The following is a 12,789-nucleotide window of genomic DNA, read 5'->3' on the forward strand; positions in this document are numbered from 1 at the left end:
CGTGTAATGGTGTTGAGTAGAAAAGATGTTTAGAGGCTGATGTAAGAGTGTAAAAATAAAAACGATGTTGAAGCCCAACAGAAGCATGGAGTTCTTTTCAGTTTTGAACAGATTGAGGAAGGGATACAACTCTCAAAGTTATGCATTGTTGTGTGTGCCAATTGGGGAAATTTTCCCTCTTTCCATGTGGAAACAGGAAGTGATGGACATTGTCTCCAGTAGACATAGACTGAAGCAAAAACATGTTTCAGTACAATAGGAGAAGGTCTAGGTATTATTATTGTCTGTGCCTTTCTGTCCCAGTGACAGCTGTTTTTCTCAGTTCTTATCCTGCTTTCAAAAGGGCATGGAACAACATAAAATCCCTTATCTGTCACAGACAGCAATAGAACTTGACAGAAATTTTATAAAGACCAGGTTTAACCAAAACTATGAAAAGCTGTCTGAAGTTAGGGTAAAACCAAAAAATTTACTTCTCTTATCTGGTCCCTTTAGTTCTTAAAATACCAATGTTAAAAGGTTTTAACTGTTTGATGTGCACAAAAAAATTGTGATCATGCAGGAAATTTGATAACTTCCTGTGCTGAGTATTATTACTTAGCATTGTTCTGTCTGTGGACTCCAGAACCTCTCCCTCCACATTATAAAAAAGAGGAGAGGAACAAATGTTCTGTTGTCCTGCCCTGGGATGACAACGTGCTCCGCCATGGATCCATTGATGGAGATTTGCTGGTGCACACAGAATCTGGTGCAGCTGTACATAGTAACCAATCAGCTTCTAGGTTTTAGGCTGGGTTCACACTGGTATGACAAACGCTCTGACATTGAGAGCACATGTCACATGGTTCCCTATGAGAGCCATCTGAACTGGTCCGACACAAGTCGGTCCGACTTTGAAAAAGGTTCCTGCACTATTTTGGTCCAACTTTTATCCCACTTCAGCCCACTGAATATCATTGAAGTCGGATCAAAGTCGAATCATCGTCTTAACTGATCCGACTCTGGCATGCAACTTTTGCTCTGAGGAACTTGAAGGGGACCCCATGCCTTTTTTTGAGTCCCCCAAAATCCATACCAGACCCTTATCCGAGCATGCAGCCCGGCAGGTCAGGAAAGGGGGTGGGGACGAGCGAGCGCCCCCCCGAACCTTTTCAGGCCACATGCCCTCAACATGGGGGGGTGCTTTGGGGCAAGGGGGCTCTGCCCCCCCACCCCAAAACACCTTGCCCCCATGTTGATGGGGATAAGGGCCTCTTCCCGACAACCTCGCTGGGGGTTGTTGGGGTCTGCGGGCGGGGGGCTTATCAGAATCTGGAAGCCCCATTTAAAAAGAGTTCTTCTCCTTCCACTGATGACATCTTACTCTGGTTCTTCTCCCTACGCTGATGTCTTCTTCTGCTGCCAGTTCTGCTCTCCCTCTGCCGGTTCTCCTCTCTCCACTGTATTTTCACTCTGCCGAGTCTCCTCTTTCCGCTGTCTTCTCCCTCTGTTCTCCCTCTGTTCTTCCTCTGATTTTCTCTCAACGCTCTCTCCCACTGTAATGCTGGGTCCGCAGTGTGCCATTACTTATATAGCCATGGGGCGTGGTCATCCAGTGATGTCATCGGAAGGCACCATCCCTTATGACGGCACATGGCAAACCTAGCATTACAGCGGGAGAGAGCATTGAGAGAAGATCGGAGGAAGAACAGAGGGAGCAGACAGCAGAGAGAAGAGACCTGGCCGAGGGAGAAGACAGTTGAGAGAGGAGAACCGACAGAGGGAGAAGACAGTGGGGAGAGAAGGGAGAAGAACAATGTACCCCATACTCATTCACATAGGGTGGGGGGGCAGGATCTGGGGGACCCCTTGTTAAAGGGGGCTTCCAGATTCCGATAAGCCCTCCGCCCACAGACCCTGACAACCACCAGCAGGAGTTGTCAGGAAGAGGCCCTTGTCCCCATAAACATGGGAACAAGGTGCTTTGGGGTGGGGGAGCGCAGAGCCCCCCTGCCCCAAAGCACCCATCCCCCCATTTTGAGGGCATGTGGCCTGGTATGGTTCAGGAGGGGGCACTCGCTCATCTCCACCCCATTTCCTGACCTTCCCGGGCTGCGTGCTTCGATAAGGGTCTGGTATGGATTTTGGTGGGAACCCCTCGCCTTTTTTTGGCGTGCGGGTTCTCCTTAAAATCCATTCCAGACTGAAAGACTGGTATGGTCTTGGAGGGGTACTCTATGTCTTTTTTCATTTGGCGTGGGGTTTCACCCCTAAATATTCATACCAGACTCAAAGGGCCTGGTATTGTTTGCGTCAACATCGTATCCCGTTCATTGAAGTCAGATGGAAGTTGAACTTCAAGTCGCTGGGCAAAGTCGGATCCACAGTCGTATGACTGTCGTGTCGTACTAGGGTGAACCCAGCCTTACTGTCAAAGCTTAATTGAACATGCTGAAGTTACAAGCTTGTTACTATGCACAGCTGCACCAGATTCTTTGTGCACCAGTTTTAGTAAATCTTCCACAGCATGGTGAGTGAGTATTGTCATCCTAGTTCTGGAGGTGTGCTATCTGCACAAATACTAGTTGAAAATAAAGGGAAAACCCCAAAAAAATAAAAAATTGCATCTAATGACTGGCAAACTGGAATACAGTATCTCACAAAAGTAAGTACACCCCTCACATTTGTGTAAATATTTTATTATATCTTTTCATGTGACAACACTGAAGAAATGTCACTTTGCCACAATGTAAAGTAGTGAGTGTACAGCTTGTATAACTATAAATTTGCTGTCCCCTCAAAATAAGTCAACACGCAGCCATTAATGTCTAAACAGCTGGCAACAAAAGTGAGTAAACCCCTAAATGAAAATGTCCAAATTGGGCCCAATTAGCTATTTTCACTCCCCGGTGTTATGTGACTCATTAGTGTTACAAGGTCTCAGGTGTTAATGGGGAGCAGGTGTGTTAAATTTGGTGTTATCGCTCTCACTCTGTCATACTGGTCACTGGAAGTTCTACATGGCACTTCATGGCAAAGAACTCTCTGAGGATCTGAAAAAAAGAATTGTTGCTCTATGTAAAGATGGCCTAGGCTATAAGAATATTGCCAAGACCCTAAAACTAAGCTGCAGTATGGTGACCATACAGCGGTTTAACTGGACAGGTTCTACTCAAAACAGGCCAAGCCATGGTCGACCAAAGAAGTTGAGTGCACGTGTTCAGCGTCATATCCAGAGGTTGTTTTTGGGAAATAGACATATGAGTGCTGTCAGGATTGCTGCAGAGGTTGAAGGGGCAGAAGGTCAGCTTGTCAGTGCTCAGACCATATGCCGCACACTGCATCAAATTAGTCTGCATGGCTGTCGTCCCAGAAGGAAGCTTCTAAAGATGATGCATAAGAAAGCCTATAAACAGTTTGCTGAGGACAAGCAGACTAAGGACATGGATTACTGGAACCATGTCCTGTGGTCTTATGAGACCAAGATAAACTTATTTGGTTCAGATGGTGTCAAGGGTGTGTGGCGGCAACCAGATGAGGAGTACAAAGACAAGTGTGTCTTGCCTACAGTCAAGCATGGTGGTGGGAGTATCATGGTCTGGGGCTGCATGAGTGCTGGCGGCACTGGTTAGCTACAGTTCGTTGAGGGAACAATGAATGCCATGTACTATGACATACTGAAGCAGACCATGATCCCCTCCCTTCGGAGACTGGGCTGCAGGGCAGTATTCCAACATAACAACCCCAAACGCAAGACGACTACTGCCTTGCTAAAGAAGTTGTGGGTAAAGGTGATGGACTGGCCAAGCATGTCTCCATACCTAAACCCTATTGAGCATCTGTGGGGCATCCTCAAAGGTGATGGAGCGCAAGATCTTTAACATCCACCAGCTCCGTGATGTTGTCATGGAGGAGTGAAAGAGGACTCCAGTGGCAACCTGTGAACGTCTGGTTAACTCCATGCCCAAGAGGGTTAAGGCAGTGCTGGAAAATAATGGTGGCCACACAAAATATTAAAACTTTGGGCCCAATTTGGACATTTTCACTTAGGGGTGTATTCACTTTTGTTGCCAACGGTTTAGACATTAATGGCTGTGTATTGCGTTATTTTGAGGGGACAGCAAATTTACACTGTTATACAAGCTGTTGACTCACTACTTTACGTTGTAGCAAAGTGTCATTTCTTCAGTGTTGTCACATGAAAAGATATAATAAAATATTTACAAAAATGTGAGGGGTGTACTCTCTTTTGTGAGATACTATATATTAGATTTTCGTTTTGGGTTTTAGATTATTTTACATTTGTTTTAGTTTTTTTTAGGACTTATTTAAAATTTGTATTATTTAGGACCACTAAAGAAGTGATTTCAGGGTTAAATTGAAAATAAAATACTTACTGTCCAGGATAAAGTAGATCTATATGAAGGAAGACACTGACAAACCCAAACCAGTAAAATACTTGAAATGTTTTTAACTGGATATACAGTTGTTCTCTCACATATGCTGGTGAGGTCAATACAGTTTACATCATTTATTTATGTGTTCTGTTTTACCATTCAAAAGTCTGAAAAAACAAGGAGAAAAGTGCGACCTGCAATATCCAAGGAAGGACTCAACAGCACAATGCAACAGAGAATGTCTCTGATGGCAGAGGTTTTGAACAGTAAAGAAGAAAGGCTTACAAACCAGAAGAAACGCTACAGTTTGGTTGACCTTGACAGTCCTAAGAATTACAGTGGTGACACAAAAGAACTAAACACAATAGATGTCAAGAGACTACACAATCCCACTGATCAACTGAATAAAGAGCTGTCAGCCAACGCACAACTGCCACAGAATGTTATCAAGGAGCTAAACCTAGTTTTTCGCAAAAACAGAAAAGACCAGAATGAATGCCTGTAATTCAAAAGCAATTTTCACTTATAACATTGAGTATATACTTTCAATTAAAGGAAAATTTCAGCTTATAACATTTTTATTTAAAGCAATACAAAATGTGAAAACTGTTATTTGGTACTCCATAAATTGTTAAGCAAATGAAGTGGACATAAAATGAATTATACACTGTGGATCTATTTGTTTTTTTGTGTTTTTTTTCCTCCAAGCCGTCCAACTCTGTCCTCTCAATCAATAAAAAATTGTCATATTGTAAAAGCAGCCTGACTGTCTCATTGCTTTGGGTGAGGAATGATTTAATATCATTTAGTTTGTTCTCCTGTTAAAATCTCTCAGAGGAAGGCATCAAAGATACTGCTATGCTTGAGCTGCCCACCCACTAACCTGCAGCAAAAGTATGTACTTGATATGAGGGCTAAGTTGCTATAAGGTTTTAGTTAGCAGATAAACTGCATTTTGAGGCGTGCAAACTTTATCTTTTAAATAGTTATTCAGTGAGGTTGAAAACATATATCCATCAAGCTTAACCAAATGACAAACATAAATATGTAAAAACCTTGCATTCGTAGAAATCATAAACCTGCTGCTTAGAGAAAAGACTCTTGAAAAGTGTGGTCTAAGTTGCTCTAACAGGGAAGAAATATAATTTAGATCTTTTTTAAAGCAATCTACTGATTTGGCTGGAACCAGTTCCCAAGGAGGACCATTCTACATTTTAACAGCTTTTACTGTAAAGAACCCTTTCCAATATTACACAAGCCAGCTATCTCTCTGCACAGTACTTGAAAGTGGAACTACTGTACAATGTTTATGATTTTAGAAATGCATATCAAAGTGGTCAGCTTAGCACAAGCAATACCACTTTTTACCGTATCAACAACTGTCTCAATTTGAACTTGTAACAGCTTTTCCTGAAAAAATTGATATTTTATCAACTCTAAAATTATATATATATATATATATATATATATATATATATATATATATATATACACATGTACAGTATATTATATAGTATATACAGTATCTGCTTGCATCTATAGACATACAGTAGGTGAAAGTAATCTGTCATGATAAAGCGGACTTGTTTTAAAGATGAATCTTTCTTGGCTGGCTACTTTTTTCCTTTATTGATTACTGGCATGGAACAAAGAATGTGTATATCAAGGGTACTAATAATGTCATACTTCTAACAGATGTATATTTATATAATATGATATATCTACCATTGGATACACCTACTGTATCTTGTAACCTGTCTAACTATATGCCAAAAAATAAAAATCAAAGAAATCAAAATGGTCCTCCTCATCCATAATCAGTAATAATGTTTATAAACATTATAATATTAGTAATAATACATGGACCTTGAAGCTAAACTTCAGGGAAAGGAAAAATTATCCCTTGTTATGCCACGTACACACGGTCGGATTTTCCGATGGGCAGGTGCCCTCTCACCACAATAGACTCAGAGGCTGTGAGGCTCTGTCCGGACTCCCCTCCTGATGTCTCAATCTGGTGAAAAGATGACGCCACTGCGCTGTACCGCTACTCCAGATGGCTGAAGTGCAGGAAACTTCCAGATGTTTTGGTACTGCAAACCAATCCGCTTGCTAAGCTGGCAGGGCTGTATTCAGAAATACCTCAGAGGCTGGCGATCCGGCTCCACACTGTACAGGCCGCAGTCTCTCACTCCTGGTCACACACACAGACCACCTGCTGGCAGGTATTGAATGGCATCCAGAGAGGCTGAAAGATCCTGCTCCCAGCATGCAGTGCTACATGCTTTGCATTGTTAATATTGTAGTTCAGGGCTGATCCAGCTAACAGAGGCACTTCCTCCTCCAAACTACATCTCCCACAATGCCTTGCTGCGTTCTTCTCAGGAATTAAATGAAAGTCCTAACAGCATTAAAAAGACACTAGAGGGAGGTAAACTCATTTGAAACAATAACAACTGTAATACCTTATATTAGCAAACCCTTAGCTACATAATCTTATCAGGTAATTTTTCAAATTAAAACATTTTGCATAAAGGTTTATATGGTGGCCATATTATTTATGCTCATGGGGGAATTTGTCAGTTCGATATGCAGGCTCTGTTTTCTGGTTAACTACTTGACCTCCAGAAGATGACCCACCCTTCATGGCAATCTGCCTTGTTTACATAGCCGGTGGACATCGGGTCCACCTTACCTGCGAATCAGCTCCCGCTGTGTATAGTCACAGCGGGAGTGGGCCATCGTCGGCACGCGTGTCTGCCCCACACCCAGATGTGTCAACAGAGTGGCCTCCCTGCCGCAGTATATGTGCAGTGGGCGGTCTGCAAGCGATTAAGTCTTATTGGTCCATCTACCTCACAGAGACTGCCTCAGTGAAAATAGTTACAATGTACCCGTTACCATTTCAAAGGGGGGAGGAATCTGGGGGTCCCCTTGTTAAAGGGGGCTTCCAGATTCTGACAAGCCCCCCGCCCTCAGACCCCCAAAGCCATTGGGCAAGGGTTGTGGGGATGAGGCCCTTGGCTACCCCAAAGCACCCTCCCCATGTTGAGGGCATGTGGCCTGGTATGGTTCAGGAGGAGGGTGTTCTCTCATCCCCCCTCTTTTCCTGTGGCCTGCCAGGTTGCGTGCTCGGATAAGGGTCTGGTATGGATTTTTGGGGGGACACCCACACCATTTTTTTTAAATTGTGGCGTGGGGTTCCCCTTAAAACCATACCAGACCTGAAGGGACTGGTATGGATTTTGAGGGGGACCCATACGCCATTTAAAAAAAAAATGGCGCAGGGTTCCCCTTAATATCCATACCAGACCTGAAAGGCCTGGTATGGAATTTAGGGGGAACCCCCACCCAATTTTTTTTTACAATTTTGGTTCGTGGTTCCCCTTAATATTCATACCAGACCCAAAGGGCCTGGTAATGGACTGGGGGGATCCCATGCCATTTTTTTCAATGACTTTTATCTGTATTGCCGGGACCCGACAATTCATTATAGACACGAGTACTTTTAAATGACTTTTTTCCTTTAGAAATGTCATTTTGTGCAGGGACTTTTCTAAACACGGGAAAAATGCGCCACTTTACAGGCATACTATAGACACCACCCAGGTACGAAATTTAAAGGAATATTTCACTTTTATTGTTTCACTTAAGCATTCACTTTAGGCATTATTAAAGTCACTGGTCCCGAAAAAACTGCCTTTTTTAAAACTTTTTTGCATTGATACATGTCCCCTGGGGCAGGACCCAGGTCCCCAAACACTTTTTATGACAATACCATGCATATAAGCCTTTAAAATTAGCACTTTTGATTTCTCCCATAGACTTTTAAAGGGTGTTCCGCGGCTTTCGAATTTGCCGCGTACACCCCAAATTGTTCACTATTCGGCGAACAGGCGAACATTGGGCTCATCCCTATTAAAGAGAGCATAAACTTCAACCTTCTGGCTGCAAATAAGACTATAACATATTCATATGCACAGTTGCATATATCTAACTAATAAAAAAATTGTATTTTTGTAGTCTTTACCATGATAAATATATACAGTATCCACAAAAGCACTTCCCTTTATTACAGTGCTGATACAGATATGGTTTTCAAGCTGCCTGTAGGTTGAACTGCTCCGTTTTGCTAGTTATTCTGTGCTGGGAATCTTTTCTCAGTAAAATGACTGCAAACAGAGGTTCTATGAAACTTCAATGCAGGCAAATGGAGGATGTGAATAATTTATTTATAAATGGCCAGGGGTGTGCATAATAAGAAAGTGGGTTACAAGGATTTGCTGAGCGATATACAAAAGCAATGCCAGGATGAATTTAGAAGTGTTAAAAAGGAAGGCAATGTCATTGTATTAAATCATTTTCTGAACTTCATTTTTGGTCAATACAGACATTATTTATTGTACCCCTTTAAAAGAAGATGTAAATCCAATACTGTAAGCTTTAACATGTACATTTCAAAAGTAATTTTAATTCCTTTTTTTATCCGCATATCCCATTAAAATAATACCTGGAGATCATGACATTTCCTTTAGATGCTATTCATCCTCCTCCTCCCCCTTTTCAGGAGCATATACAGTAGTGGCGGCTGGTGCTCAATTTTCTTGGGGGGGTGCAGCCCACACCCCCCCCCCCAGCCAGCCAGCCATCCCCCCAGCCAGCCAGGCAGCCAACCAACCACCCCCCCGGCGCTCACTCAATCGATTGTTGCTTCCCCACTGTCGCTCGATCACTGCATCACTCGCCCATCGGCGGCCAGGCCCCCGCCAGCCCCACACTTACCCCATCCAGGTCACGGCTTTGGCGGCTTCCCCTCCTGCGTCTCCTCCCAAGTCCCAGTGGTTGCTTCTCCTCCCAGCCAATCGGGACTTAGCACTTGCGGCCAATTGGATCTTAGGACTCCCTGTCAATCGTGTCTTATGACCAGCTTCCTGATTGGTGTGGGAGGAGAAACAGGAAGACATTAGCGAATATTAATTTGCTAATGTCACACAACTGGGTGGGCTTGGGGCGCATTGCTCTGCCCTCGAAACCCACCCTTTTTGAAGCCAATTAGAGCCTCAGGCTCTAATAATGTGCTTTAAAAAAACAAAAACATTGCATATAGATTAGGGGCTGGGCGCATGGATTATGGGGGGCAGTGCCCTTGCGTCCTGCATGAGCAGCCACCACTGATATACAGTGGGTATAGGAAATAATCATCCACCTTTAAAATAATACTATTTTGTTGTTTTGCGGCCTGAAATGAAGACAGACACCGTTTTTGTTTTATCCAGCTGTATCCAACACCAACATGTCAGAAAATAATAACAAAAATTCAAAAACAGAATCACTGAGTTGGAAAAGGGATTACCCCTTGTGTCAGTATTTTGTTGAACCATCTTTTGCTTTAATTACAGCCTTTAGTCTGTTGAGATATGTCTCTACTAACTTTGCACATCTAGACTTTGCAATTTTTGCCCACTCTGCTTTGCAGAACTGCTGAAGTTCAGTTAAATTAAATGGTGACCATTTGTGGACAGTCTTCAAGTCATTCCACAAATTTTCAATGGGGTTTAGGTTTGGGCTCTGACTAGGCCAAGTAAGGACATTTTTCTCCTTCAACCACTGTGTGGTAATTGTTGATGTGTGCTTTGGGTCATTGTCCTGTTCCCATTGACAACTTTCTGGCAGAGGGTAGCAGATTTTCCTTAAGCATACTGACAGGAATTGTACCAGCTGATTGGAAAAAAGCCAATGTGGTACCAATATTCAAAAAAGGGCAGAGACATATTCCTGGAAACTACAGGCCAGTCAGCCTAACATCAATAGTAATGGTAAATTGTTGGAGGGGATGATAAGGGACTGTTTCCAAGAATTTGCTGATGAAAACAGTATCATTAGTAGTAATCAGCATGTGTTTACATAGGGTCGTTCCTGCCAGACCAATCTGTTAACATTCTACGAGGAAGCGAGCTGCCATTTAGATAGGAGGAGGCCTGCGAATGTGGTGTATCTGGATTTTGCAAAAGCATTTGATACAGTCCCCTAAAAATGCTTAATCTAAAAGCTGAGGTCTGCAGGCATGGACCATAAGGTTTGTTCTTGGATAGTGAGGCCTAGAGCGATAGAAATGTAATGGAAAGTAGTGAAGGGCCGGCACGACAAGGTGATAAGGGAAGGCAATTATGGGGTTAAGAAAGTAAAGTTGGAAAAGCAAGGAAAAGATAGGATTGGCGTGGAGAAGCAGGATAGGGAGGGGTTTTGACGTTTACTTAAGGGGGATGCGGGTCTCTCAGGCATCAGTGGGGGATCAGAAGAGAGAAAACAGAACAGGCAGTTTCCACGCTGTTGAGGAGCACTTTCATCATGGCAGAGGTAGACAATATTTTTTAGCCCAGCTGAAGGCAGCTGCAGCCACAAAGGACCCGATTGACTGAACAGTTTTACCTGGATGTTATAAGTTACACTAAATACAGCTGCATGAAACAAAATTGCGTCTGTCTTTATTTCAGGCTGCAAAGCAACAAAATGTGATTATTTTAAAGGGGGTGCTTCTTTTCTATACCCACTGTAAGCCATTTCCAGAGACTCTTATTATTATTTCACAGATAAAAAGGCCACACAAATTGTACAGACTCAGAAGTTAGTCAAGATATCAAAATTGGAGTGTATAATTTTACAGACAAAAGTCTGAAATGTAAAAAATTGATACACAAACTATGGGAACTATTTAAAAACATTAGTCGGATGAATGTCACAAACATTCATCCAGGCTGCACAAATTTTCTCCCATATTTTCTCTAATAGTATTACTTCCTATGATCATCAGCTCTAGTAGCCAAAATGTATTTTTTTCTAAAATGCCTCAATTAGCAAATATACCACATTTTGACCATTTGATGGGGCAGAAAATCATAGAAAGCATTAGTATTAGCGGAAATATAATCAAATTCATGCAGCCTGGACAAATGCTTGTGGCATTAGTCCAATGAATGCTTTATTAATAGATTCCCTTGTAAGTGGCATTAGTTGGCCACTATTTTAGAAGGAGAGATTAGGAAGGTTTTAAGAAAAAAAAAAGAGTGTATTATTTCACACACAAAAGCCTGAAATAGATTGTTATATTTCCACAGAAAAACACAGAAACATTTGCCATATAAACAGCTTTAGTAGTCTGCAGTTTCAGAGGTAAACACTGGGTAGATTTTAAACAGGAAATCAACATTAAAGTATATTATTGGGGGAGTGGCTTGGCGCTCAGCGAAGATGGACGCACGCAAGCAAAGCTCTGTGAAAAAACCTGGCCTGCAGCCTGACACCTGACACAAATCACCCTGGAAATGGGCAAACGGCTCCACCAGACACCGCAGTCCCGTTCCCGGCACAGCGCGGCAACTACCTCAACCCGGAACATATGGGATTTGTTAAAATACCAGTCGATCTCTGTGGCAGCATGGCAGGGAACAAATTGTCGTGGGCACAGAGGGAGGAGGAGGACTTCAGCAAGGATTCACAGTCCACAGCAGAGGACACAGGTAGGGGATACAAGAAGGCAGATCAACCCCTAACCTACGATGACATGTCAGGCTTCGCAGTGGACATAAAATCCACCTTCTCCACGGCCATAACAGACCTTAAATCAAACCTGCTAGTCCTTACTGAGAAGCTTGCTGCAATAGAGACAACTGGGAAACCCAGGGATAGGAAACTGCTCAGGCTGGAATGTTTGGCTGCATCCCATTCATCCAATGTAATTAAAATGAACAGGCATCTAGAGGACCTGGACAACAGGGGCAGAAGGAACAATATTAGAGTGGGAGGGATCCCGGAGTCAGTGGACACAGCTCAAATTATTCCTGCACTACAAAGAGTGTTCAACAGCCTCTTAGAGAGACAAGAGGATGTTGAGAATTTGTGCGGGCTCATAGAGCCCTTAGAGCCAAAGGACCTGACACAGCCCCACCAAGTGATATCATTTGCTGCTTGCAAAATTTCCAACTGAAGGAAGCCATAATGAACAAAGCCAGGTGAAATAATAGTATTGTTTTCAATGGGGAAACCATTATGCTATTTCAAGACCTCTCACAAATAACTTTGAGGAACCACAGGGCACTCCGCCCTCTGCTGGACAAACTAAGAGAGAATGACCTGAAGTACACATGGCGATTCCCCTTCGCCCTCATTGTTATCCAGGCTGGTAAGCAGCACTTTCCCGACGGAACTGCCCGACTTCTGTGAGTCCTTGAATCTAGACCTCATAGCTCTCCCAGAATGGTACCAGGAATTGGCGCTCCCGTGAGCTGAAGGAGGCCCAAGCAGATCACTATTCTCTTCTCCTGAAAAACAATCATCAAAAAAGATGAAGCATAATCATAGTACAGGCTCACACGGGGGTACTCCCAACTCGAGACCTACCCCCTCCAGGGCTCCG

At 43.1% G+C, this 12,789-nt stretch overlaps 1 protein-coding gene across 1 annotated transcript in view; it reads left to right on the top strand.

Moving 5' to 3' along the window:
* ARAP2 (ArfGAP with RhoGAP domain, ankyrin repeat and PH domain 2) overlaps nt 1–5,133 on the top strand; it is a 604,561-nt gene extending 599,428 nt beyond the window's left edge. Inside the window, exon 33 of the mRNA XM_073608952.1 lies at nt 4,543–5,133. Within this exon, the coding sequence (XP_073465053.1) occupies nt 4,543–4,881 (339 nt within the window). The 3' untranslated portion in view covers nt 4,882–5,133. The remainder of the gene's footprint in view (nt 1–4,542) is intronic.
* The last annotated feature ends 7,656 nt before the right edge of the window (nt 5,134–12,789 follow it).

The sequence above is a fragment of the Aquarana catesbeiana genome, linkage group LG01 (genome assembly GCF_042186555.1).
Source record: "Aquarana catesbeiana isolate 2022-GZ linkage group LG01, ASM4218655v1, whole genome shotgun sequence".
In the NCBI taxonomy this organism is placed as follows: Eukaryota; Metazoa; Chordata; class Amphibia; order Anura; family Ranidae; genus Aquarana; species Aquarana catesbeiana.